Source organism: Candoia aspera, chromosome 1 (genome assembly GCF_035149785.1).
Source record: "Candoia aspera isolate rCanAsp1 chromosome 1, rCanAsp1.hap2, whole genome shotgun sequence".
Lineage (NCBI taxonomy): Eukaryota > Metazoa > Chordata > Lepidosauria > Squamata > Boidae > Candoia > Candoia aspera.
Genome location: NC_086153.1, coordinates 196,023,766 through 196,050,395, shown reverse-complemented (window position 1 = coordinate 196,050,395; position 26,630 = coordinate 196,023,766). Strand labels below are relative to the sequence as shown.

Sequence of the window (26,630 nt, the reverse complement as noted above, 5' to 3'; positions counted from 1 at the left end):
GGAGCGGCGCGGGCAAGGAGGGCGAGCCGCGCGGCAAGAGACAGAGGAGGACCGACCAAGGCCAGAGGCACCGCGGACTCCCGGAGCCATGGACGCCCACCCCACCCGACCCGAGCCTCAGCTCCAACCCCAAGGGGAGATGGCGACGGAGGCAACCCGACCGCGGGAGGGAGCAGCACGACTTCCGAAACCAGCGGAGGACCCCGCGCCCCACATCGCACCCCAGCAACGGGCGTGGAGCGACAGCCCCACGGCGGTCAACACGGAGGAGGACGACGGAGACACCCATCAGACGGCGGAGGAAGCGGACCCGCGGCAGAGGGACGATGAACCCCGCCGGCAACCCACCCCCGAGGACGCGCCAACGGAACCGGCCCCAGCGGCGGCGCGGGCTGTGGACGAGGAGGCACGAGCTGAACTCGCGGCCATGCGGGCTCAACTGACGGAACTCCGGACCATGCTCCAGTCGCTTATGCCCCCCGCGCCACCCAACGACGTCCCCGCACAGGCCCACACCCCGAGCGAAGCACCGAACCCACACGGGCCAGCGGAGGGTCAGCAGACGGCACAGGCGGCCGACACCACACCCCGGGAAGCGAGAGGCGGGGCCGCACAAAACGCCCGGGCCCCAAAGGACTTCCCCATCTTCTTCGATGGGACCCCCACAAAACTCTCGTTTTTCGTGACCAACGCTAGGGAGTTCATGGGGAGGCACGGACACTCCTATGACTCCGAGGCCGACAAGATCGCCGCCGTGGCGATCAAACTCCAAGACAGGGCGGCGGACTGGTACGTCCAACTGTACGAGTCCAGCTCCCCCGCCCTCGCCACCTTCCCTGCTTTCATCAATGAGATGAAAAACTACTTCGAAGACCCCCTAGCCAAAGTAAGGGCGAAAAGCGCACTCCAAAGACTTAAACAGGGCACACGCACGGTCCCTGACTACGCCCTGGAGTTCAAAGCCCTCGCGGGGAAGGTCAGCGACTGGTCCGAGACCACCCTGCTGGAAATGTTCAAAAGGGGGCTCAACCGCGACGTTCTCCAATGGGCCCTCTACCGCGACGACCCAGAAACGTTACACGGGTGGATCCACCTCGCGGGGAAAGCCGAACATGCGCACCGCACCTTCCTCATGACAACCACGGAAGACACAAACTATGCCGGGAAAAAGGTACCCGCACCACACGGGGGGATGGCCGGCCCCATATACCCAAAAAAGAGGTTCAACCGGGAGCCCTGCGGGAGGTGTGGCAAATTAGGGCACAAGACGGTGGATTGCTTCGCCAACCGACCGCCGACCAGCGCGCCCAAACCCACTCCGAAAATTAGCCCCAAACCACCCAACCCGGGGCCGCCCCCTCACCGCCGAATGACTGTGGCCACAGCGACACCAGAAGAGGGCTGGGACGCTTACTGGGGGGAAGAGGACAATGCAGACCCCGACCAGCCGGCGGGAAATGCTCCCCGCTTGCCCTGAAACGCGTGGCGAGGCAGGCGGTGGGACAGCAACGCGGACCACCTCAACGAAACGACGAAAGCCCCGTAATATTGGCAGCAATTAAACTTTCTGCCGGCAACGGAGCCACCACGGCCGCGGCACTAGTGGACTCTGGGTGCTCAAAAAACCTCATCCACCCCGACCTAGTCGCCAAACTCGACCTCTGCTGCTTCCCCCTCCCCACGCCGCTGGCATTCCACCAGCTGGACGGCTCTACAGCGGGAGGGAAACCAGCCACGCTACAAACCGAGCCGGTCACCCTGCAAATGGGCACTCACACCGAGCGCACATCGTTCGTAGTCACGCACATCGGACGGCCCATTGCAGTCCTGGGGATGCCATGGCTCGCGACAAACAACCCGCGGATCAATTGGGAGACCCGCACCTTCACATTCGGCGACGGCGAGTATCGAGCACCAGTTCCAGCGGGCAGAACCAACCCCACGGTAGGACGAGCGGAGGCGACCACACAGGACAACGCCGCTACCACAGCAGACCTACCAGAACAATACGCCGACTTCTCCGAGGTCTTCGGAGAGGCAGAAGCTGACCAACTACCCCCCCACCGCAAGACGGATTGCCGGATCGACCTACTGCCCGACGTCCCCTTACCTAGACCAAAGATCTATTCGATGACCCCGAAGGAGATGGCAACCCTCCGGGAGTTCATCGATAAAAACCTAGACAGGGGATTCATAGAGCCAGCATGCTCACCGGTCGGAGCCCCCGTCTTATTCTGGGAGAAGAAAGACGGGACCCTACGGCTCTGCACCGACTACCGGGGCCTAAACGCGGCTTCCCTGTCCAACAAATACCCCTTACCCCTGGTGAAGGACATGCTCGCCCACCTGTCCACGGGCAAAGTCTTTTCCAAATTGGACCTTCGCGAGGCGTACTATCGCATCCGAATCAGGGAGGGGGATGAATGGAAGACGGCGTTTAACTGCCCCCTAGGCGCTTTCCAGTACAAGGTACTGCCCTTCGGACTCGCGGGGGCCCCTGGGGTGTTCATGCAGCTCATCAATGAGGTACTGCATGAACATCTGTTCAAAGGGGTCCTGGTCTACATCGACGACGTCCTTATTTACACAAAAACGCACGAGGAACATGTAACCCTAGTCAGGCAAGTCCTCGACAAGCTCAGAAGGGCGCAGCTCTATGCAAAGCCTACGAAGTGCGAGTTTCACAAAGAGCGCCTAGACTATCTGGGGTACCGAATCTCCGGGGACGGCATCGAAATGGACCCCGCAAAAGTCGAAGCGGTGCTAAACTGGGAGCGGCCCCGCAACAGACGGCAACTACAGAGCTTCCTCGGATTCGCGAATTTCTACAGGTCATTCGCCCGGGGGTTCGCTGAGATAGCCCTCCCCTTAACGGACCTCCTCAAAACCAAAGGGGTGGGGGACACCCGACGCGCCAAGAACCCAGGCACAGTGCTGAATTGGACTCCCGCGTGCCAGACCGCATTCAACAAGCTGAAAGCGCTGTTCACTACGGAGCCAATCCTCGCGCACCCGGACCCAGAACGGCCGTTCGTGGTCCAAGCCGACGCCTCAGACTTCTCCCTGGGAGCCATCCTGCTACAGAAAGACCCCACGGGACTCCTGAAACCATGCGCCTACCTGTCAAGGAAGTTCTCCGAGACAGAGAGGCGATGGCACGTCTGGGAGAAAGAAGCCTTCGCGGTGAAATCGGCACTAGAGACATGGCGACACCTACTCGAGGGAGCCACCCAACCATTCGAGGTCTGGACTGACCACCGGAACCTCGAGGCCCTACGAACGCCTAGACGCCTTAGCCCAAAACAGGTCCGATGGGCCCAATTCTTCAGCCGCTTTGATTTCCAGCTGAAGTTCATGCCGGGCAAGAAGAACTTCCTGGCCGACGCCCTCTCCCGACTGCCCCAAGACGAAGAGCCCGCCCCAGACACCATTGGGACGGTCCTATCCGCCTCGCAACTGGGGATGGCCGTGACCACCCGAAGCGGCGCACGGAGGCAGCTCGACTCTACGGCGCAGCCGACGGCGGGACAACCGGCGACTGAAAGAAGCCAACCGCAACTACCAGGGGGAATGCGCACGGACCTCGCCGCCGCCCTCAAAACCGACCCCTGGTTCCTGGCAAACCCCGACAAGGTAACGATGGCACAAGACCTGGCATGGGGGGAAGGCAGAATCTACGTCCCGGACTCGCAACGCCAGGCGATCTTGCATAGGTCACACGACGCCAAGCAAGCGGGACACTTTGGGTTCCTCAAGACCCTACACCTAACACGGCGTCAATTCTGGTGGCCCGCGCTCAGGCGAGACGTAAAAACCTACGTGGCGTCCTGCCCAACGTGCGCTAGGGCCAAACGGGCACCAGGCAAACCCGCGGGGCTATTGCAACGGGTGGCAGAACCCTCCCGCCCATGGGAGGAAATCTCTATGGATTTTATAGTGGACCTCCCACCCAGCCAGAAGAAAACGGCCATTTGGGTGGTGAAGGACTACTTCTCAAAGCAGGCCCACTTCATCCCCTGCACGTCGGTCCCATCCTCACAACAGCTAGCCAAACTCTTCCTCATCCACGTGTACAGGCTACACGGATGTCCCGCACGTGTGGTGACCGACAGGGGCACACAGTTCACCTCCAAATTCTGGCGGGCCTTCCTGAAGCTGACGGGGACCCAACAGGCCCTATCTACGGCTTGGCACCCTCAGACGGACGGAGCCACAGAGGTTCTTAATGCCACCTTAGAGCAATTCATACGATCATATACTAACTACCACCAAGACGACTGGGCTGAACTGCTCCCGTTCGCCGAAGTCGCATACAACAACGCAGTCCACACGAGCACGGGGAAAACTCCGTTCGAAGTAGTCTCGGGGCGTGACTTCGTCCCCATACCGAAGCTACCTCAACCCCCGGAACCCCAGGTGGACGCTAGCGACTGGGGACGGAAGATCGCGGAAGCATGGCCAGTAATCACGGCGGCGCTGAAGGATGCACAGGCTGCCTACAAAGAGCAGGCCGACAAGCACCGGCGCCAACAACCGACGTTCCAGGCGGGGGATATGGCCTATCTATCCACCAAGTTCCTAAAGTCAACCCAACCCTCGAAAAAACTGGGGCCTAAGTACATCGGGCCGTTCCGAGTCACGCAAATAGTGAACCCGGTAGCAATACGCTTGGACCTGCCACACAACCTCCGGAGACTCCACCCGGTGTTCCACACCAGCCTCCTGAAACCGGCAACCACCTCCCGATGGCACCCAAGCACGCCACAGCCCGCACCGGTGATGATCGACGGGCAACACCACTTCGAGATAAGGGACATTCTCGACTCCCGCAAGCAACGAGGAACTCTACACTATCTGGTCAGGTGGAAACACTTCCCCCACCCGGAATGGGTGGCGGCGCACAACGTTAACGCGCCTGACCTGACCAGAGCATTTCACCGGGCATACCCCGACAAACCGCAACCAAGGTCAGCAAAACCAAACCCCCCCCCGCAGGCCCCCCCCGCCTCCCGTGCCCCAAGGGAAAGGGCCCCCCCAAGCCCGCGACTTGGGTGGACCTCCCCCCCCCGGGACTCACTCCCCCCGCCCCGGGCCCACGGGGTGGTGACAAACGTTCGCCAGCACCCTCCCCCCGCCCCCCGGCCGCGGGGGAGTGGCAAGCAAGTCAACAGGGCAACCTGGGGGCAACGCCCAGGAGACTCAACAAAGGCGACGCACTTTAAATAAGAAAAAAGAAGGGCCCTACCTGGAGCGGAGAAGCACCCGACCAGCCACGCCTCTCTCCTCGCCGAACTGAGCCAAACAAACAGGGTGTGGTTGGAGCATGCGCACGCCAGGTCAGGACCCGAGCATGCGCACCATGGACACACCCTGGGAAGGCACGTGGGTGAGGGAGGAGCAAAGGGAGGGGCGACAACTACTCCGGCGGGAACTTTGGAAAAAAAAAAAAAATGTGGCGTTTTGACAGCTCCACGGGGAAAACCCAGGAAACCGGGGGGGAACACTATTCGAAAAGGGGGCAGTATGTCATGAGTGCCGTTGAGCTAAAGTCATCAGCGCAATGGCACACATGACAATGGCAAGGAAATAGGTGAAGGGGTACAAGATAAGTAGCCATCAACCCACAACGACTAACGGCCAACAAACAATAGCTAAACGGATCACGGAGCACACCCAAGCCATCAGCGGCAATACAACGGGGATCGCCCAGCTGAAAGCAATCAGCAGAGGAATGGGAAACCTGATGATGGGCGATCCCGGAAACCCTCACCCACCGGCAGGGCAACGTATTGGACAAAGGGGGGTGACGTGACCGTGAGCGAGGGGGCGCTGACCGGCGCGGGGTATTTAAACCCCGCACCGGCGCGCTCCTGTCACTCTCAGCTTTTTTCTACCAACGCTGTACCTGCCCTGCAAATAAACCAGAGCCTGATCCGCGAACCAGTGTCTGAGTGTTATTCAGAGGTAGGCAGCGCATGACAGGTAATAAAGAAAAAATCCATTTACACAAACATGGGACCTGTTTTTCCTCAATTCTATGTAATCACTGCAGCCCCCAAGTGATCCCAGATCTATTTCTGCGGATTTGAAGATCCTAAAGAATGGAGTAAGTTATGACGGAGAGAGACAAAGAAACTTGGGAAAATCAGCAAATATGACTTCCAGTGGGGACAATGGCAGCTTGAGCTGGTTTTTTCCACCATCTGCAGACTGACCTGTCAGAGGGGCTTTTTTTCTTGGGCTCAGGCAGGCTTCCTTGGAGCCCAGAAGCGTTCTCCGGATTAAGGAGAACCCCAGGAATCACCCCATGTGTTCTCCAGATGGCTGGTCACAGCCAGAAGACTGCAAAATGGCATTTCGCTATTGACTGGTAAGCAATCAGCTGGGAGGCGGGGCCATCATCTTCTTTCCAAGCTGCTCTGAAGCCAAAATGGACTTTAAAGCTGCCCACCCCATTTCTACACCACTAGGGTTTTTTTGTTTGAATTTTACCAAAAAGAGGCTTTCTACAACAAAGAAATGCGGAATCTCTTGGTGACTCTCATTATTTTTGAAAATTATTAACTTGGGAATTTGGCTTTTCATATATAATTTGTTAAATTGAGATTTAAAGAATTTTGTTTTTTATTGTTTTTTTATTAAAGTGATTTTTGTGGAATATAAAACTTTCTCTTCTTTGTTGAATCTGCGGATTGGAGTTCTGATCTATTTGCTTTCACTTTCCCATGGGAATGCTGTTTGTTATTACTTTTTATTTTCCTGATTGGCCACACCAGAGATAAAAAGGCTGGAGAGAGTGTTCAGTTACAGCATTAATGACTTTACCTTCCTGAGGCACTAGAGGGTGCCATAATCTATCTTACTGTTAAGAAATATGGAGGAAATTAATTTGATATTTAAAGATCTCTACAATGCTGTTATTCAAGTCTTGGAGCATTTCTCAGAATTTATGGAGTCCAAACTGTCACAAGAATCGAGAGAAACTGATGAGGCTGAAAACTACCTTAAAAGTAAAGTGGTTTCTCCAAAGAAAAAGATGAGAATTGGTGACTTACATTTAAATAGTCAAAAGAAAATTGAGTTGTCAAAAGTTGAAGATAACAAGACAGTGTTGCCACCACACCATGATCAAGAAAGAGAATTAAACTCTAGAGGTTGGAAGATTTTGGACAAATATTTGGTTTTTTTAAAGCAGGTTGCAGAATCTGAAATTGACAAGAAGAAAGCTCTGTAGGTAATACTGAGACATGTAAATGCCTTGGTTTACTTTGAAGTGGGACAACTGTCTAAATGTGTTTATCAGGATGGATTCTTAAAGGTTTGGATAAATGGTTATGCCGTTTTGAAAATTCTTACCTTGTTGGTAAACCCCTAGGTTATTGTTTAAATGTGGTTATCAGGAGGGTTTTTTAAGGGTTTAGATAAAAGCTTATGCCGTTTGGATAATTTTTATATTTTTGGTTAATGTTAGTTTAGTTGGCAGATCGGAGCAAATTATAGTGAAGAAGGGTAGTGTTCGTTACTCTATTAGGTTCCAAATTATGTTCGAAGGGTTCTATATGTTTTCCTTTAACTGGGAGAGTAATTTTGTTTTAGAAGGGAATGTATTCTATCTATAAAGCATTCTATAAATGCTTTATAGAAATAACGTTTACTATAATATGAATTGGAGTAAGAGATTGACATTGATTTAGGTATATCTTTGTTATAGAAAGTCAGAAGTCACTTTGTAGCAGTTTGTTTTGTGTTTTTTCACTCCTTTTTAGTTATTTTCTTCTTCTTTGTAGGCTTCGTTTCAATCTTTTTAGTTTTTATGTATATTTTGAAAATGCTTTAATAAAGTTTTCTAAAAAAGAGAGGAAATCAGCAAATATACAGGGTGCTGCAACTAGTGTGAATAGAAGACTTTCCACTGAGATAAAGCTACCACTAGTTACCACCCATATATGTACCACTATATCTTCAGGAACATGGCACTTGCAGCTAAGTATGAAATAAGTAGTGGCAGCATCTGTAACGTCTTGTAGCATTGGCCAGTGAGAGATGCCACTTAAGGAACCAGACCTCCCTAACATTTAATTAAAGAGAAACTATCAGGCTATTTTGTAACAGTACCGATACTACCAAAATACTTCTCAAGTGTTAAAGAAGCCAATGAAAATCTGCTGCGATATGCAAGATGATGGAGGGCTTCATGAAGGCAAACCTGAGAGTCATCAAATCTTGTTTCATAGCAAGCAGACTTGCAAATACAACATATAACTATGGGAAATAGGTTACCTCTTTACTGCCATTTGAGATCTTGATCATCCTGTCAATGTATTCACGGGCTTTCTCGTAGCGGCCAAGATGCCACAAGAACAGCCCTGCAAAATATAAAGCCTCCTGTCCTGCCATCTTACGATGCTCCTTCAACTTGGCATCGAGTTCCAAGATAACTTCTCGATCTAAAAACAAGGGAGAAAAGTATTATAATCATATAGTTTGAAGGCTGAAATAGCCCATCGTTAAATGATTATTTCAGCAGATTAGAGATTTATTCAAGATATTATGTAACAGCAACAAAACTCTACCATTAAAAATAACGAAGTATCAATATGCCGTATAGCAGAAGAGCGGCAAATGATATCTAACCCAGCACTGGCCAGTGCAGGAAATTTACCACCATGGTGCCCTGACAGACAAACATCTACGCTCTGCTTAGAAAACACAAGCAGAGAAGACAAGCCTGCCATTTGTCCACCATAATCTGTTGAACAGCTAAAAATGTATTTTAGCCATTTTTGAAGATGGCTATTACAGTTCCTTTCCATAATTTTTTTCCCAAGAATAATCAGGCCCCACTCCATCTTTTTTGTCCTTCTCTGGACCATTCCAATTTGCAATATTCTTAAATGACATTACCCAGCATTGAACACAGAACTCTAGAGGAGGTTTGACCAAGGCATAATGACAAGATACTATTTTGATTATGATGCTAGATCTATTGATAAAGCTCATACTTCCAGTAACCTTTTTAGCTGTCACATCATGCTACTAATTCTTGTTTACTCATGGAGAAAACTGGGCCTCTATAGACTAAAGAAGACTTTTGACCTGCCACTGTGAAACATACCACAACTGGGTTTGGAAAAGCATGACAGAAATTAAATCTGAGCCTTCACCTATCTTGGTGTCCTACAGACATCCCAAACTACAACTCCTATGCTTTGTATCAATGGACGTAAGGTTTATTTCCTGGAATTTATGAGAGATGTAATCTAGAAGGCATCATCTAGAGATGGCTAATTTAATTAAACACACCATGAAACTGGCCAAGCAATGGCTGAGACATTGGAAATTCATCATCATCCAAAACATCAATGCTATGACCACCTGGAATGAAGTCACCTTCCAGGAGGATTTGGAATTTTGTTCCTGCTAATAATTGATAATTTTATAGAAAGCTAATTTCTAATTAGCTGATTATAGAAAGCTGATTTCTAATAGAACCATGCTTGAAATATAAGCTTTGCTCCTGTTCTGTGCGAGTTTGGGCCTCATAAAGAAAAGATCAATTCTTCTTTAGGGTCCTGCCTTAGCCTGCAAAGTTATCTGGAAGCTGCTGGAGGTCAGTGCCAGAAAGAGACACCAGGTTCCTAGATGCAATGTTGCAAAGATGTTGATTGGAAAATATTGTTTGTAACAGATCATAAAAGAATGGTGAAAAATCATAGTGGAAAGAGGTGATGCAACCAAAATGTGCATGCTCAGCACCCGTGGAACTTTATGACAATTGAGAAAGATAAAATAACACACTACACTTGACCTTACTTTTCCTAATTATCCTGATATTGTCAATTTAGTTTTGGATATTTTGGATATTTGAATACCAATTTCCTTGTGCTGGTGAATGACTGCAATAAAGTTATTTATTTATAAAATAACTAATGGAGTGGGAGAGAGGTCAGGCTTGGAATGCCCTGCTAGAAGAACACATGGCTGGTGGCTGGAACATTCCTATCTGGATGGTGAGGTGGGAACATCTGATACTATTTGGTAGCGAAGTCCCATTTGTACCTGCATATTAAAATGGAGAAATAATATTATTACAATTCACCATGTGCGAGTATACAACTTTTCAGAGTAAAAATAAGTGAAACCCTACCTGGATTTGGACTTTTTTTATGGGCATAGATCATTGCCATCATTGTGCAAAGGGATACTTCTTGTTTGCTTTTAATGGATTCAAGGCTGAGAAGAGCTTCTTGAATGTGCCCTAGGAGAACAAAATCAGTACGGTATGTTGCATTTGTTTGTGTAACAGCACTTTTACTTCCTTGGTACACTCATTTGTTGCCTTCTTCAATATCATGCTGCAATGAAAATGCACGAGCACGTTGGGCTCTGTGTGCAAAATGCCTTTTTAAGCTTACATTATTGATTATATAAGCAATTTAAAAATTTACAAACATGATCCCTTAGTATCAAAACAGTACAAAGTCAGGAGATACAAAAGGACAATATAGTCACAGAAAAACGTGCAGTGCTTTCCGTATATAAAAAATAATTCTGTCAAGAGGAGATGGCCAAAACAAACAAAAAAATCTGATCACACATCTTTCTCATCCTACAGATAACGTCAGATAATTTCTTGAATAACATTAACATTATCTAATACTGCATTTGCAATTGGCATCCATTGTACTATTTTGACAGGAAAAATTAAACACTGGAAAATTTCCTCAGTGTTTCCCACCCTACATCACTGATACACACACACACAAACTAATTAATTAATTAATTAATTGGCTGGAATATTGGGTTTGGAGATAAAAAAACACCTCACATTCAGCCCTCCAAACACCTTAGACAACTCTCTTGGTTGCCTAGAAAATTATGGATGCCCAAATTACCGTAAAACAGTGTTTCTCAACCTTGGCAACTTTAAGATGTCTGGACTTTGACCCATGCTGGCTGGGGAATTCTGGGAGTTGAAGTCCAGGCATCTTAAACTTGACAAGGTCGAAAAACACTGCCCTAAAAGATGCTCTGAATTTATCTGAAGAAAAGCAAACTACAAGGGTAGTCAATTATTTTCCCTTGCAACAAAAATTACAGGGTGGACCATATGGGACTTCAGATGTTAAATTCCAACTTTCATCTGCCTAGGGCTACCAGACTTGAGCTGCAAAAATTGGAACAATCACAAGAGATTACAGCTTGCTCCAGCTTTCTGTGTCTCTTTCCTGCCATCTACTGGTGGTCCCAATTTTCCTGCCCAAATGTGCTAGCCCTACATTTGCTCCACCCAGCATTACCAAGGGCTGAAGTTCTCCAGCATCCAGAACCAGTCCCTGAAACTATTTACCAGGCAGAATGGTGACATGGTTGTTTGACTGTGGAACATTTACTTACAGAAGCTTTTAATGCATGGAAGGAAATAAGACAATTTATGATTGCAAGCCTATGTGTACCTTCCCGGAAGCAAGGCCCATTAAATACAATAGAATTTACTTCTTAGTAAGTATGAATATGATAGTTTTCATGGAAAGGAGCTTATTTTTAGACTGTCCAGCAGTTATGATTCCAGATGAATAAACAGCATCTGAAGGTTTGAAAGTATATTAAGTAAATAATTACCTTCCATCAATATGCCATAAGAACGGTAGAAAGTAAACACCGGGTCATTGCCAAATGTCTTCAGGCCTTCGCTGGCAACAGTCTGAACATGATGAAAGTAGCCTTCCTGGCAGTAGTAATTAATTAAAGCCTGAAAGGAAATGAAGACTTGGATTTACACAAGCAAGCAGGGGAGCACACTCATAAAACAGAGAAAGGATTTAGGAGAGTTACAGGTAGTCCTCGACTTACAAACATTTGTTTAACGGCTGTTCAAAGTTACGATGGCGCTGAAAAAAGTGATTTACAACCAGTCCTCACACTTACGACTGTCGCCGTGTCCCCACAGTTATGTGATCAAAATTCAGACACTTGGCAACTGGCATGTATTTACAATGGTTGTAGCATCCTGGGGTCACATGATCGCCATTTGCAACCTTCCCAACCGGCTTCTGAGAAGCAAAGTAAATGAAGAAAGCCAGATTCGTTTAAAAACCACATGATTCAACTTAACAGCCATGGTAATTCACTTAACGGCCACAGCAAAAAAGGTCATAAAATTGGGCACGACTCACTTAACAGCCTTCTCACTTAGTGATGTAAGTTCCAGTCCCAACTGTTGTTGTAAGTCAAGCACTACCTGTACTTCTGAAATCTGACAACCAAAAGCTCTCTTTTGCAAAGGTAGTTTTCCCCAAGCTGGTGCACTGCTGATCACCAATGCTGCAACTGCAGAATTCTCAAGCAAAGAAAGAATATATCCAGATGGTGCCTGGTTGTCTTTTGGCCTCCTTCAGTATCCAAGCATTTATATAATGATTCTTGTGAAATATCTCTGTGTGGCTTGTTGATTTGGTATATCACTTATTTTCCAAAAGACTGCCCTCTGGGTCCCCGGGTCCTTCTGACATCAAACTTTACTAGCCTGGAGATTACAGCAATTGTGTAATTAAATGTGTCAATCACACTGCTGCAATGGCAATCTTTACTTTTTTGACACATCCTCCCCCCTGGACACCACTGCCTGAAGTGAAACAATGTTCTCCAACCTGCTTTTCTCCCAATGTGTCGGGACCACAATCTTGGGCTTGCTGGCTGAGAAGCAGTATAATTATATTACTTCTTATATTTTCACTCTGACTTTCTTCTAAGGAGTCAAGGAGGCATAGATGGGTCATAAAGCAGCAATTTTGGACAATTTTAGAGAGAATCCCAATCAATATATAATAAACCATTTTTAAAGTAAAAAGCAAGCTAGCAAGCCATTTTGTAGATTCATTTTGTAGCTCTAGCAGAAGGCTGGAATCTATAGCTGTGCTTAAAATACAGTAACAAGGCACTAACAAGATAAGTAAAAGTGTAAACCCCAAGAACGCAAACTAGCCCCGGCCATGTATTAAAGCGGTGTTTCTCAACCTTGGCCACTTTAAGATGTGTGGACTTCAACTCCCAGAATTCCCCAGCCAGCCTAGTGGTTAAGGCAACGGGCTAGAAACTGGGAGACTGAGAGTTCTAGTCCCGCCTTAGGCATGAAAGCCGGCTGAGTGACCTTGGGCCAGTCCCTCTCTCTCAGCCCAGCTCACCTCACAGGGTTGTTGTTGTGGGGAAAATAGGAGGAGGGAGGAGTATTAGGTATGTTTGTCGCCTTGAGTTATTTATAAAAATAATAAAGGCGGGATATTAAATGAATAAATAACAAAATAAATAACATTTTATCCTGCCCCTTTAATATTAAAATTTGTATTAACTAAACCAATTAATAAAGGTAAATTAATCAGTGTATCGTGACAATAACCAATAATATTGTTGATGAGTAGCTGTAATTATAGCCAATCAAATGGAAGAATCAATGTGCATGGGTTAATAAAGAAGGCTTGTAACCCCACCCCACTTCTGGCTTTGTCTGGGCTTCTGGCATTGAAACTGTCAATAAATCAATTTTGTTTCAGAGTCAATGGCATCTTGGTCTGAAGTTTAAACAAACCCTAGTAAGGGACATTTCTTCTCTCACAATCGGCTTTCATATTTTTTGCACAACCCTCCAATGAAGTAAATTTGGCTGAGAAAGAGTGACTAGCCCCATGTCACCATTGAACTTGGGTAGGGATTTGAACCTGCATCTCTCCAGTCCCAGTTCAATACCTCTAACCTAGTGTTTCTCAACAGTAGCAATTTTAAGATGTGTGGATTTCAACCCCATAGATGGCTGGCTGGGGAATTCTGGGAGTTGAAGTCCACACATCTTAAAATTGCCAAAGTTGAGAAACACTGCTCTAACCACTACAGCATATGAATGATAGTTGTAGTCTCGATACCTTTGAAAGGTATCTTACAAAAGGATGCTGTAAGGGAGAAGGGAGTCTTGACTGGTTGCTATTTGTTTCTCTGGCATTTCACAGTATCTCCACCACAAATACTGACCCATCACGGTTTATGTTCTGAACATACATACGTCGCAAAAGTGGAGCATTCGAACAATTCTATTCCTTATGACTGCTCTAGGAAAGACGACTTTTCCCACAGCTGAACACACTAAGTGGCCAATAAGTATGTCAGCATCAGTTTTCAAAAACAGTTCAGACGCAAGCAGAAGCAATGTTTTTTTTTTTCTTTTCCCATGCTCAGCTGCCTCCAAATCCACCACAATTGCAGCCACTACTTCTTGAACCCGGCAGATTTTCTCACTGATTCGCTTCTCGGATATACTGGGCTGACAACTTTCAGATTCTCAGACAGAATGGCCAGGAATTCTGGGAGTCGTAGTCCCAAGGTAGCCGAGAGGCACTAGCCTGGAACGGAGAGCTCTAGCGTTCAAAGATGTGTGTGTTCATATCGAGAGGGCTAGACTTACACATAAGCTCAGGTTCTTAAAAAAATCACAGCTGATCAGGAGGAAGAAGCGTCTGCTCTGGATTTTAAGGCAGAAAAACGAAAGGGGGTGGGGAGCACTTTCAAGGGCGCTGGAGAAAAAGAGCAAAGCTGTTCTCTGTTTGCCGTCTGATGTGGGTCCCGAGGCCAAGTCTGCAGGAAGCGGATCCGCTCCTCCAAGCCAATCCACAAGGGCTTTGCAGAACGATGGGGGAAGGGGAGTCTGGCCTTCCTCGCCCAGCTCCCGCCGGCGTTGTTTTCCTGGAGCTGAGCGTCCTTCCATAAGAAGGAGGAACCCATCGCGGGGAGGGAGAAGCAGCAGAAAACGGGGCTGCCATTTCCAGAGCCGAGAAGGGAGGCGCGGGGCGATGCAAAGCGGCGGGAAAGTGAGGACCAGTGATCGATGCATGGGAAGGAAGGAAGGAAGGAAGGAAGGAAGTCGCAGCGCTTCCGACAAACCTGCAGGAAGGAAGAATCCATGGCTGCCGAAACCAAGCGGTAGCAACACTCGTTGCCAATGCAACAGGATGGCCCAAAGCGTCAGTGGAGGGTGGAGCTTAAAGCAGGGAGTGACGCTTTGCCTTTCAATCACAGGAGAGGTTGTTGTTGTTGTTTTTTGCCCGAGCGAGTTGCGGCAACTCCCCCCCCCAACCCCCCACTATGCTACAATGCCTTCCAGCGGAATAGAGTTCTGTGCCTCCCAGATTTTTTGCAGCCTGCAGCAAAAGGTCGTGAGACAGGGAAAGGAAAGGGGAGCTCGCTCTACAGAAGTTTAGGGTGATGGCGCTGTTCCTCCACGGAGATCGGCTGCCTCGTTCTGGACGAAGCTGTGAGAAGCCCGCCGAGCCCATAGGAACCTGATCCGCTCAGCCCCCACCCCGTCCCCGATAATGCGAAGGGAAGCAAAACGAAGCGGAGTCTTCCCAACAGCCCTTCCCAGGGTTCTCGAACTCCTGCGCCGAATCCTAACCCTCGAATGATGCGCCCGGTGGGCTGCTGTCAAGATGCCTTCGGATCGGCTGGTGGAGCCTCCTCTGCAGGGCGAAACGCGGCTTGCTATTGTCCGCTTATTCAGTCGAGGTGTTCGGTGTTTGTGCGCAAAGATGACAAGGACCTTTTTTAAAAAAGAGCTAGCCTAGTGCCCTTGACTGATTTCTTGGGCATTTTAAAGGGTATTGTTTTTAAAGCCAAAAGATGTAAGAATTACAGGATTTCCTGTCCTTCTCTCGCCTAGGAGGGGGCGCTGCATCCAAGTCGATTGATTATGTGCCATTATCGACTCTTAGCGACTACACAGATAGATTTTCTCCATGACGATCTCTCCGTAACCTGGTCCTTCAATTCTTCAACGGTGCACTCATCGCGACTAAAACTGAGTTCATCCACTTTGCTGCTGGTCATTTTCTTCTCTTTCTTTCTACCTTTCCCAGCATTAGAGCCTTTCCCAGAGAGATGAGTCTTCCCATAATCTGTCCAAAGTAGGATAATTTGAGCCTAATCATTTATTTATTTATTTATTTATTATTCACATTTCTATCACCGCCCATCTCCCCCTAAAAGGGGGACTCTGGGCGGTTTACAATAAAATTCACCTTAAAACCTGACATCATAAAATCACCAATAATAAAATAATAAAAATATAAATATAAAATCCAAGTGGGAGATTTCCATTCCGTCTGGAGAACTCTACACCAGCCACCCCCAGGAAGAGCTATTGCCCTTCCCATCCCAGGCGAGGCGGCAAAACCAAAAAAAAAAAAAAAATTTGCATGCACTATAATCTCTTTTCCAGAAGTAATTGTTCAAATTCAGACAATCAAGTGAATGAAGCTGGGGCCCCAAACATGGTCTCTTTGACCATCCATACGCCCAATGGACTTCTCCCTTGTCACACCCCTAGTTCAGTTCTCTGCCTAACTTTTTTGGGGGGGCTGTTGTTATATTCCTGAATGATGTTTTACTCTGATTAATTGCAAATTATAGCCACATATCACTGTTATGTATAATTATAATTTCCCCGTTCATTATTATTATAGCATCCCTGCAGAGCTTTGCATGGCTCCTACCTTGATATTCAGGAAATCTTTGAAAACCTAGTTGTTTCCCTGGGTCTTGTGTGAGGATAGGTATTAATCTCATTTAGGATTCTGTGTCGGATGATTGGTCTTTTCAGGATGTTTGTGCCCTTACTATTATTTTATTATTGCATTACATTTTAATGTTTGTAAGCTGCGTGGAGTCTTATGGAGTTGGGCAGCCTCTAAATGTAATAAATAAATGATAGAACTTTGCCATTGTTACATTCATTCATTAGGAGGGTAGTGATCCAGGGGGTGCTGTAAAGTTGGGGAAATGAGTGAACCGGGTGGGGAGTTTGCCATAAGGAGCAAGGACATCTTTCTTTCTTTCTTTCTTTCTTTCTTTCTTTCTTTCTTTCTTTCTTTCTTTCTTTCTTTCTTTCTTTCTTTCTTTCTTTCTTTCTTTCTTCTTCCTTCCTTCCTTCCTTCCTTCCTTCCTTCCTTCCTTCCTTTCTTTCTTTCTTTCTCAAATTTATACTACCACCCATCTCCCCACACAGAGGGACTCTGAGCAGTTAGGTGCTTAGAATCCAGTTTAGGTGCTTAGAATCCAGTTTAGGTGCCTAGAATCCAGCTTAGGTGCCTAGAATCCAGCTTAGGTGCTTAGAATCCAGCTTAGGTGCTTAGCATCCAGTTTAGGTGCCTAGAATCCAGCTTAGGTGCCTAGAATCCAGCTTAGGTGCTTAGAATCCAGCTTAGGTGCCTAGAATCCAGCTTAGATGCTTAGAATCCAGCTTAGATGCCTAGAATCCAGCTTAGGTGCTTAGAATCCAGCTTAGGTGCTTAGAATCCAGCTTAGGTGCTTAGAATCCAGGTGCCCAGCTGGAGAAAGAACAGAGGAAGGGTTGTGTAGGTAAACAAGGGGAAATAGGTAACCTCATCATGGGATGAGATAAAGAGGTTCTTATCATGGGGATCTGGCAGGAAATCTGTGCTGGGACCTTCTGATGAGAGGGGACAGCCACCCACAGATTGGAGAGGAAGAAGCAAAACTAAGAGTCTGGAAAGGATAGGTTGTGGAGTCAGTCAGTAGCATTAGGTTCCTGGGGGTGCAGATAATGAATAGTCTGACTTGGTCTCTTAATAGTGCATCATTGGTAAAACGGGCACAGCAGCGTTTGCATTTTCTGCGCCAGATGGGGAAAGCACATCTTCCATCTCCCATCCTCCTTACTTTCTATAGAGGCACTATAGGGAGTGTATTGACCAACTGTATTTCCATCTGGCTTGGAGGCTGCAGTGCCTTGGATAGGAAGTCTGTACAGAGGGTGGTGAGGGTAGTAGAGAGGATAATCGGGATTTCACTTCCTCCTATTCAGGATATAGCGTATACACGAGATTTGTCTATAGCCTGAAATACTGTCAGTGACCCCTCCCACCCGCATTGTGGCTTGTTCTCCTTGTTACCCTCTGGGAAGAGGTTCCACTGCATTCGATGCAGAAGAGCTAGATTAGGCAATAGCTTTGTCCCCTGGGCTGTTAGACTCCTGAACTCTTAATAATCCCCTCTCATTTCATTGTGGTACACCTTGTATGTAGGACCGTGATATTTATTAGGGATAATGATTAGGGGAGTGGAATGGTAAATATATATATTATATATTATAGTAATTATTTTTTGTGAGCCAATTGCAAAGGAATTTCATTTTAATGTGCACCTTGGTGTATAGTGGAATGACGATAAAAGTTCATTCCATTCCATTCCATTTGGAAAGGTGTGGATGCAGAAACACACATATGCAGACTCAGGGACTCTGCTTGACCCAAACAAGTCTTGACCAAAAGAGAGACCAAGTCTGAATGTATGCACTAAGTTTTGGATCACCTAGAACAGGTCCATGGTTGCCAAGGAGGCCATGAATTCCTGTGCTGCCCCAGACTCAACACTGGCAAATTAAATGCCCAAGGACTACAAGCCTCTATAGCCTCCTGGCATCAAAATCCAGCAGTTCAGGCAGGAATGATGCTTTGTAGCAGGAAGGGCAGTGCAACAGCAGCAATCCCGACTGTTTTCCCAACCTCATCCACAGAGTCTCATATCTGGTTATCTGCAGAGCAGAGCCTCTGAGAGCTTTCAACACCTTCCAGCTGACCAGAGCTACCTCACCCCCAGCCCCTTCCCCTGGGCTCTTGGCTGATGCAAAACCCAAAGCCCAGGTGAGCATACTTCTGAGAGGGCCCACCCAAGTCTCAGACACACATGCCAGATTGGCCACTGCATCCACAATCAGATTATGAATGAGGCCAGATTGATTACCAATTGACCTGGCATTCAGAAGGAGCAGCCAAAGCCCAGGGCCACCGAGATCTAATAACCTGGTATAGAAATGAATACTGAGGGCCAGATGTCAGTACAGCTCTCAAGCAGCATCCCTGACAATTTGAGATTAAGGCAGGAAGGGAGTGAAGCTTTAAAGTAAGAAAAAGGTTTCTGGCTTGAAAAGACTAAAGGATATGAAAAGCATCCCAGGAGAGCTAATGACAGAAAGATAAGCAAGAGTAAATGGACAACGGGCAAACAAATCTTTCTTTTTCTTTCTTTTGCCTGGTGATGTGCCTGTTGGGTTTAAAGGAGGTAAATCTGCAGGTGAGATCCACCCAAGAAGGGAATCCATTTAGAGAGGTCAAGAGAGTAAGGAGCACACCTGATGTAGAACAGCTGTAGGGGAGCAGGACGTGACTAGAAGAACCGATGAGCAGCTAACCTGGAGTTGGATTGAGGCCAGAGAGGAAGAGCTGTGAGTAGAATGGAGCCAAGAGCCAAGGAGAGGGGAGAGGAAATTTCTCCATGAGGCTTTTTCAAGAAAACTAAGGTTGTTGCATTGGACGTGCATGTTTATGTGTGTGCGTGCCTTTAAGTCAGATTTTGACTCCTGGCGATTGCCTGGACTAGTCCCTGCAGTTTTCATGGCAAGATTTCAGAAGTGGTTTGCCCTTGCCTCCTTCCTAGGGCTGAGAGAGAGTGATTGGCCCAAGGTCACCTGCTGGCTTTGTACTAAGGCGGGACTAGAACTCATGGTCTCCCGGTTTCTAGACTGAAGCTTTAACCACTGCCTTTCATATGTTTATGGGTTTAAATAATATTGGGTTTAAAAAGAACATGCCTGGCTGTTGAGTGAGAGTAATCCTGCATTCTCCAAGCAAGACTCTTAGGGCAGTGGGGGGTGGGTAAGGATAATTTCTTGAGTTATTTGTGGTGTAAAATTATTCTTGCCTCTGTATCAGTTTGGTTGTAGAGCTGGATGGTTGTTGTTTAATACATGTAGTAAAACAAAGCAGCTCTCAATATTTGGTTCTGAAAGCAAAGAAGGAAAATGTGCCTTCTCTATGTCTATGTAACAGAGACCACTCTGGAAAGCTTCAGCCTAGAAATGTTTTTTCCATTATTTGTCCTCTCTGGTGGTACTGATGTTTTGTTTTGCATTTTTTAGTGGATTTAAAACCTACCTTTCTGCAAAAATAAGTAAATAAATAAAAGGGGGAGGGGTTGATTGATTATGTGCCATCAAGTCATTGTCAATTCCTAGATAGGTTTTCTCCATGATGATCTGTCCCTAACCTGACCTTTCAGGTCTTCCAACGGTGCACTCATTGTCACTGTAACTGAGTTCATCCATCTTGCTGCTGGTTGTCCTCTTCTTCTCTTTCCTTCTGCCTTTCCCAGCATCAGAGCCTTCTCCAGAGAGTTAGGTCTTCATATAATGTGTGTCAAAACTGGATAATTTGACCCTGGCCATTTGTGCCTAAGTTGATTTGTTTGATGATTCATTGGTGTTCTCTTGGCAGTCCACAGTATTCACAGGAGTCTTCAACACCAAAGTTCATACGTATCAATACTTTCTATCTTGCTTCTTCAAAGCAAAGTCCAACTTTCACTTCCTTAGAGGGAAAAAAGGTAATAACTCTATTAAAACATCATTAATGTGCTACAATAATTGCACAGATAAAATTCAGAAGAACAGAGCCCAACTGTTTATTCAACAATTGTTGGGTTCCCACTTTACAAGAGAGGGGAACCCCAAACAATGGGAAAGCAAAAGTGTTTATGGAAGTTGAGGGCTTCAGGGTGGGAAATTGCTTATCACTTAAGTTGTACTTTTATTATCCAGCTTTCCATACTTACTGTACTGTAGTAAATGTCATACGCACATCTGTTGATGTCTTGAAATATTTAAGACTTTTTAAGGCATTTTTATTGCTCTTTCCATAAAATGTCTATGCTTTCTTTCCTATGTCATGGCTTCCCACACTTTGTTCTTTTATTCTTTTTATGATGTTGACTGTTCAATTTGCTGGTCAGTGACTTTAAGATTATCTCTCTCTATCTCCCAGCTACACTGGCTGGGGATTACAGCAGTCCAAGACAGCTGGATGGCATCAAGTTGGAGGAGGCTGGTGTGAACTGGGAAGGGCCCAGGTTATGAGCAGATGTCTCCTCCTGCAATGGATACCTCTTCCTCCTCCCCCCTCTGCAGCACATAACATATCCTCCAAATTTGCCTAACAGGGTTGATGGACCCTCATTACAATTTGATATGAACATAGATGCTGTAACTAGCCCTGCCTAATTCCACTGACAGACATAATTCTGGCTCATGAGAACGAATGAATGTTCCTTAGCAGAGAAAAACAACAAGAACTCTACATGTAGAAAACCAAATGACTTTTTTTTCATAAAACCTTATCTTCAATTGAGGGGGATTTGTTTATTTCTTTGGGCAGAGCCGAACTTCTGCTTACTGAAGTCCAGAACCAGATTTTCCACCCTGAAAAGAAACCCTCACCAAGGAATGAAACTCTTTTAGTTCATACTTAGCGCAGTACTTTCTTTCTCCCACCCACCCCAATCATGGAAATATTTTTGGTTCTTGTAACACTGCCAAAAAGAACACTTTAAAAAAGGGACAATTCCTCAGATGTATCTGGTCAAACAAAAATTACATTATATTTAATTTGCAATTTTTTTCCCATTCTTTAGAGTATTGTTTTTAAAGTTCCCAACCATTTACTTGTGATTTCCACAGTTCTAATATGCTGAGTAATAGCAATATACGGAATCACTTCCTTCATGCCACGATTAAAGTAGCTGTTGATACTGTGGCAAAATGAAGTGAAATAGCTTTCAACGCGTACATAGACTCTCAAGCAGTCTGTGGCTAGGAGGAAGAGTCCTTGTTTTTTGGAACCAGAGAACACAGTTACCATGTTTCTGCAAATCAGTTCCCTATATTGCACATGCATGATACATTAATTCCTGTTATGTATTTAACTAATAATACGTAAACCTGGCCAAGCACAGTAACAGAAAAAATTCAGTGGAATAGGTAGAAGATACATGATTAGGAAGAAAGACATTTACTAATCTAACACATTAGTTTTAGCTGTAATGCACTGATAGATTTGTTCTAATACATTGCGATACATTAGTCCCAATTCCCAAACAGTACAACACAGGATCCACAGTCAAGTTGATATGGTCTTCCCATTTGTGGGGCTGGTGGCCCAAAATCACTGCTCATGATGTTCGCGAGCACACATTTTCAGAAGATAAAGTAGTGACCCTTCTCACCACACCATATGCTTTAATTCTTATCTCAAATTTACTCGTCCTGGGGGAGAAAGTAGGATCACTTCTAAACCATGCACAATTGCAAGCACCTTCCATTTTTATTTTCAAAGGCCATCTTTTCAATATCAGCTTCTCATTTAAAAGAGCTTTTAAAATGTAAATGTTAGGTGGGGCAGAGAGTTTGGTGGATGCCAAGAGGTCTCTTGGATAGGCTGGTATCCACAGGCACAAGTGGAGGACCATAGGGATGGTCGGTGATGATACAGCTTTCCATCTTGGAACAAGTAAGTGATGGCCGGTGATTGATTCATGCTTGAAATGAGGATCATGATCTGTGAAAATCGAATACATCATCTCTAGTGCAGGATTCAGGGAACCACATACCTGATACCTAATACTGCCATGCAATTTCTGTGTTCTGCTTGTTGAACTGAGGTGATTCTTTCACAGCAACTTTCTAGTATCGGTGGAACTTTGTTCCACTTAAGTATGTTTATTGACAACATTTTAGTTACATTCTTATTTATGACAGATTAATTTCATAATATTTTAGAGATGAAAAATAACCAAGGAAATTACAATAAAAAAGTAATCTTTATTATTTTTGCGCATTGGTAATTATGTATAACATTACTGAGGATATTAGTAGCATTTCCTGCATGCAATTCAACAATACAATATACTGTAAGTTGATACTGTAATTTATTAAAAGAAAGCATCTATATTTAACATATCTCATATAAGAAACATAAAATTTCTGGATGTATTTGGTTATATAATTTTGCTATTCTTTTCTGTGAAAAAAATACCAATATATTTGCAGTGATTCTATTAAAGTATGGAGTCAAATAAATATACAGTTAGCATTAAATAATTCCAGGAAAAACACTGTGTTTCTGAGAAAAAAGTGCTACATTTTCTGATGCAGGCACAGCTAAAAATTTAAACCAAATATTATATCCTTTTCTTATGGCAAAGAATAGCTGTTTGGAAGCTAGCAAAATTGGAATATTTCTTTCACAAATCACTGAATTATTGCATCTTGAAAATATTTGCAAGTACAATTTAAAAAGCAGAAAGCTACAATTACCTGTCTCTTCTTTGTTTCTTGTTTTCTGATGTTCTTCCATGAAAAAGTGCTATGGAAAGAATCTAACTTAAAAGGCTGCAGCATCAACCTGAAGATAAAATTCTTTCTTATTTTATGTACATAATGCTGAAAAATAACACAACTTGATCTTTACAATATTTATATTTCCTTATAAAATTCTAGCCACACTATTTTCAACAGGTTTAGGCATTTGCAGTATACTCTGTACAGTTTGGCTATACATCAGATTTGTTTACTTAAAATGTAAAAATGTCAAACAGAAGAAAAACATCTCTCCAATATTGCTGAATGATAGGAGGGAATGAGGTCTTGTTGAACACTTTTTTTCGCTTTTCCTCTGACATACGGCTCCCTGTATTTAAGATTCTGGCCAGTCTAAAGAAGAGAAGCGTAGGCAGTATAAACATGCATTGATAGAATCCAAACTACCTATAATGGTACAGAATACGTCATTTTACCTGCTGAAAGCTTGCACACTAAACTTATTGTGGTACATACATAATGTGCTCAGGTCATTATTCATTTGCTCAAACATGCACCACAAATAAAGGACTATTTACACAACAGAGGGCTCTTCATTAGACACACGTATTGGCAACTCTGCTGAGAGCTGAAAATGGCTAAACAATATTGCGGGAGAAAACAAAACAGACGTGTAATGGGGTTGGGGTCCATTTGGGACCGGTGTGGGGGAGAGGATGGTTGGAGGTCACACTGATGTAAGTGACACCACACAAGGCAAGACAAATGACCAAGACATAAAACCAGTAATTTCTGACTCCAGTTCTGGTGAGATTTAATTGTATGTGCAAAAATAATCCATCTGTCTGGGACTAGAGAGGGGTTTAGAGACATGTAAAGCCTTGTCTGGATGTAATGGAACAGGAATACATTGGTTAAGCACCTCAACATGGAACGTCCCTTCAGTGTTAACAGAGTTGTTGAAAACTTGTTGCTCTTCCTAACCGAATGCTTTTCCCCCATGCATGATCGAGAAGGGCAGCATGCCTCCATGCAAATCATTTTGGTGTGCATATAAGAGAGTCGTAGCATAGAACACCTGGTCCTCATACTGGTAATTTACTACTTACCCCCTTCCCTAACATAAACCCCATTTACAAAAATAGTCACAATGTGTGAATAGAAACAAAAAGGTGAATCCGCCAACCCAGATTTTGTAAAAAGATGACAAATATGGCAGTTGAAATGCAAACAGTAGATACACTGGCTGTACTAAGAGTTGTATGCTTAACACACACACACACACCAAAAAAAAAGTTAGTTTTTCCCCCTCAACTCCTTTTACTGGTCCCCACAGTCTAATTAGCCATTTTTCTCTCCTCTTCAGCAGTGTCAGCTGGTAATGGAAACAGTAACCTCCTGTCATTCTTTCCACATTTTAGTCATATTTTGATGATAAGGGGTTGCTGTCTGGTTAGAGGCACTGACCTTAGGAATACAGTATATTTGTAAAAACTGTCTTGTTTGGCATAGACCACCTGGAGGAGTTCTGTTGACACAACTACATTACTCACAAAGGCTGTAAACAATTGGTCACCCAATCACATAGATCCTTATTTTTTCTTTTGTACATCTTTGCCTTCTTTTTCATGTTTTTCTTCAACTGGCTTGGTTACACGATCATAGGATGGTGGACAGATAGCTGTCGACATGGTCATGTCTGTTTTTTCGGTGTAAGAGTTTTCATTCATCTTGTCAACGAGAAATTCATCTTTAATACGTTGGCTAGCCCCTCCTTCGATTTTATTTTTATTATATAAAAATGAAGCTTGCTTTACTGTTTGTCTCAGGCGATAACGTCTGAAAGCCCGTTGGATAATGATAGCTGATAGCTCCTCTTGTTTCCTTTTTAAGGTAGTTGTGATGGGCTCATAGGAGGCTTTGGATGGATTTGACTGCATAAAGCGGTCTTCCATCTGAATGCGGAGAGCGTCCATCTCTCCGCTCTCCCCCAGAACACGTTTGGTGAAAGCAAACAATATATCGAGGCAGTGAATTCTGTCACCACTTACCATGGGCAGGTCCATTGCAATAAGCTGAACCTTGTTTGGTTTGGGTAAGTGAAGAGGAGGCTCCAGAGCAGCTGCAAACTCTGAAAGTTTTTCAAATTCCATAAACTGAGTAGCATCTGGGTCAAACTTTTCCCAGACCTCATAAAACATCTCAAAATCATCCTCGCTCAAAGGCTCAGCACTTTCTTCAGTTGCCACACCAAAGTTCTCCAAAATGACAGCAATATACATGTTTACTACAACCAAAAATGAGATGATAATGTAGCTGACAAAGAAGAAAATCCCAACGGAAGGATTGCCGCAGTCTCCTTTGACTGAACTTCCTGGATGGTCTTTTTTAGGGTCACAGTCTGGAGGCCCACTGTTCAGGATGGGTGCCAGCAAGCCATCCCAGCCAGCAGAGGTGGTAATTTGAAAAAGGCAGATCATGCTGTTGCCAAAAGTTTCAAAGTTGAACATGTCATCAATGCCAACTTCTCTCTTCACGTAGGCAAAGTTGGACATTCCAAATATAGCATAGATGAACATGACCAGGAAAAGGAGGAGACCAATGTTAAACAAGGCCGGAAGAGACATCATCAAGGCAAAAAGCAGGGTGCGGATCCCTTTTGCACCCTTGATTAGACGCAGGATTCGACCTATCCTGGCAAGTCGGATCACTCGGAACAGGGTGGGGGACACAAAGTATTTCTCAATGATCTCTGCCAAAAACATACCTGTTAAAAGTTAAATAAAAGGGTCAGGGAAATTGTTTGTCAGCACCTCCTCTTACCAGAGAGTCCTTGCAGAAATTGATTTTAAATTTATAAAAAAATTGGATTCTAGTTTGGTTTGGGGACAGAAACAAACCTGGTCTCCTTGATAACGAACCGCCCAGAATCCCTCCAGTGGGAGGAGATGGATGGTGACAAACAAACAAACAAACAAACAAATGCCCTGGTGGAAGAATGGACAAGTGATTGTGCCCCTTAGTCCTGGATCATCTCCAGGATATTTGAGACAATTGACCATGGCATTCTTCTGGATTATCTAGTTTGAGTTTGGGGTTGGGGTTTGGCAGGCTTTGTCCTAGGGTAGCCTAAATCCAGTCTCAAAAGTAATGCTGACAGACTTCTGCTCTCCCAATGGGATTTGGCCTGTGGGGGTACTACCAAGTTGTATCTTGTCTTTTATGCTACAGTATTAACATCTACAGGTCATGAAAATGCTAGGACATCATATTTATTTATAAACTGGAAAAAGTGTAATTCATCCACTTTGCCTGCTGTTTTATCAGTTGCTTTGCCCACAAAGAGAGAATCAGTTTTTATTGCTTTGCAAACATCAAGAGTGTAGGCCTGTACACCAACATTTCTTCTTTTCCTCTTCAG

At 45.2% G+C, this 26,630-nt stretch overlaps 2 protein-coding genes across 2 annotated transcripts in view; both read right to left on the bottom strand.

Annotated features, from left to right (window-relative positions):
• Positions 1 to 15,030, bottom strand: part of TTC21B (tetratricopeptide repeat domain 21B) — a 61,075-nt gene extending 46,045 nt beyond the window's left edge. Inside the window, exons 1-4 of the mRNA XM_063318238.1 lie at positions 14,929 to 15,030; positions 11,623 to 11,752; positions 10,148 to 10,258; positions 8,281 to 8,447 (exon numbers count right to left, since the gene is read on the bottom strand). Of these exons, the coding sequence (XP_063174308.1) occupies positions 8,281 to 8,447; positions 10,148 to 10,258; positions 11,623 to 11,752; positions 14,929 to 14,949 (429 nt within the window). The 5' untranslated portion in view covers positions 14,950 to 15,030. The remainder of the gene's footprint in view (positions 1 to 8,280; positions 8,448 to 10,147; positions 10,259 to 11,622; positions 11,753 to 14,928) is intronic.
• A 7,698-nt stretch (positions 15,031 to 22,728) lies between these two features.
• The window catches only part of LOC134507533 (sodium channel protein type 1 subunit alpha), a 96,431-nt gene continuing 92,529 nt past the window's right edge, over positions 22,729 to 26,630 (bottom strand). The window contains exon 27 of the mRNA XM_063318235.1: positions 22,729 to 25,976. Within this exon, the coding sequence (XP_063174305.1) occupies positions 24,802 to 25,976 (1,175 nt within the window). The 3' untranslated portion in view covers positions 22,729 to 24,801. The remainder of the gene's footprint in view (positions 25,977 to 26,630) is intronic.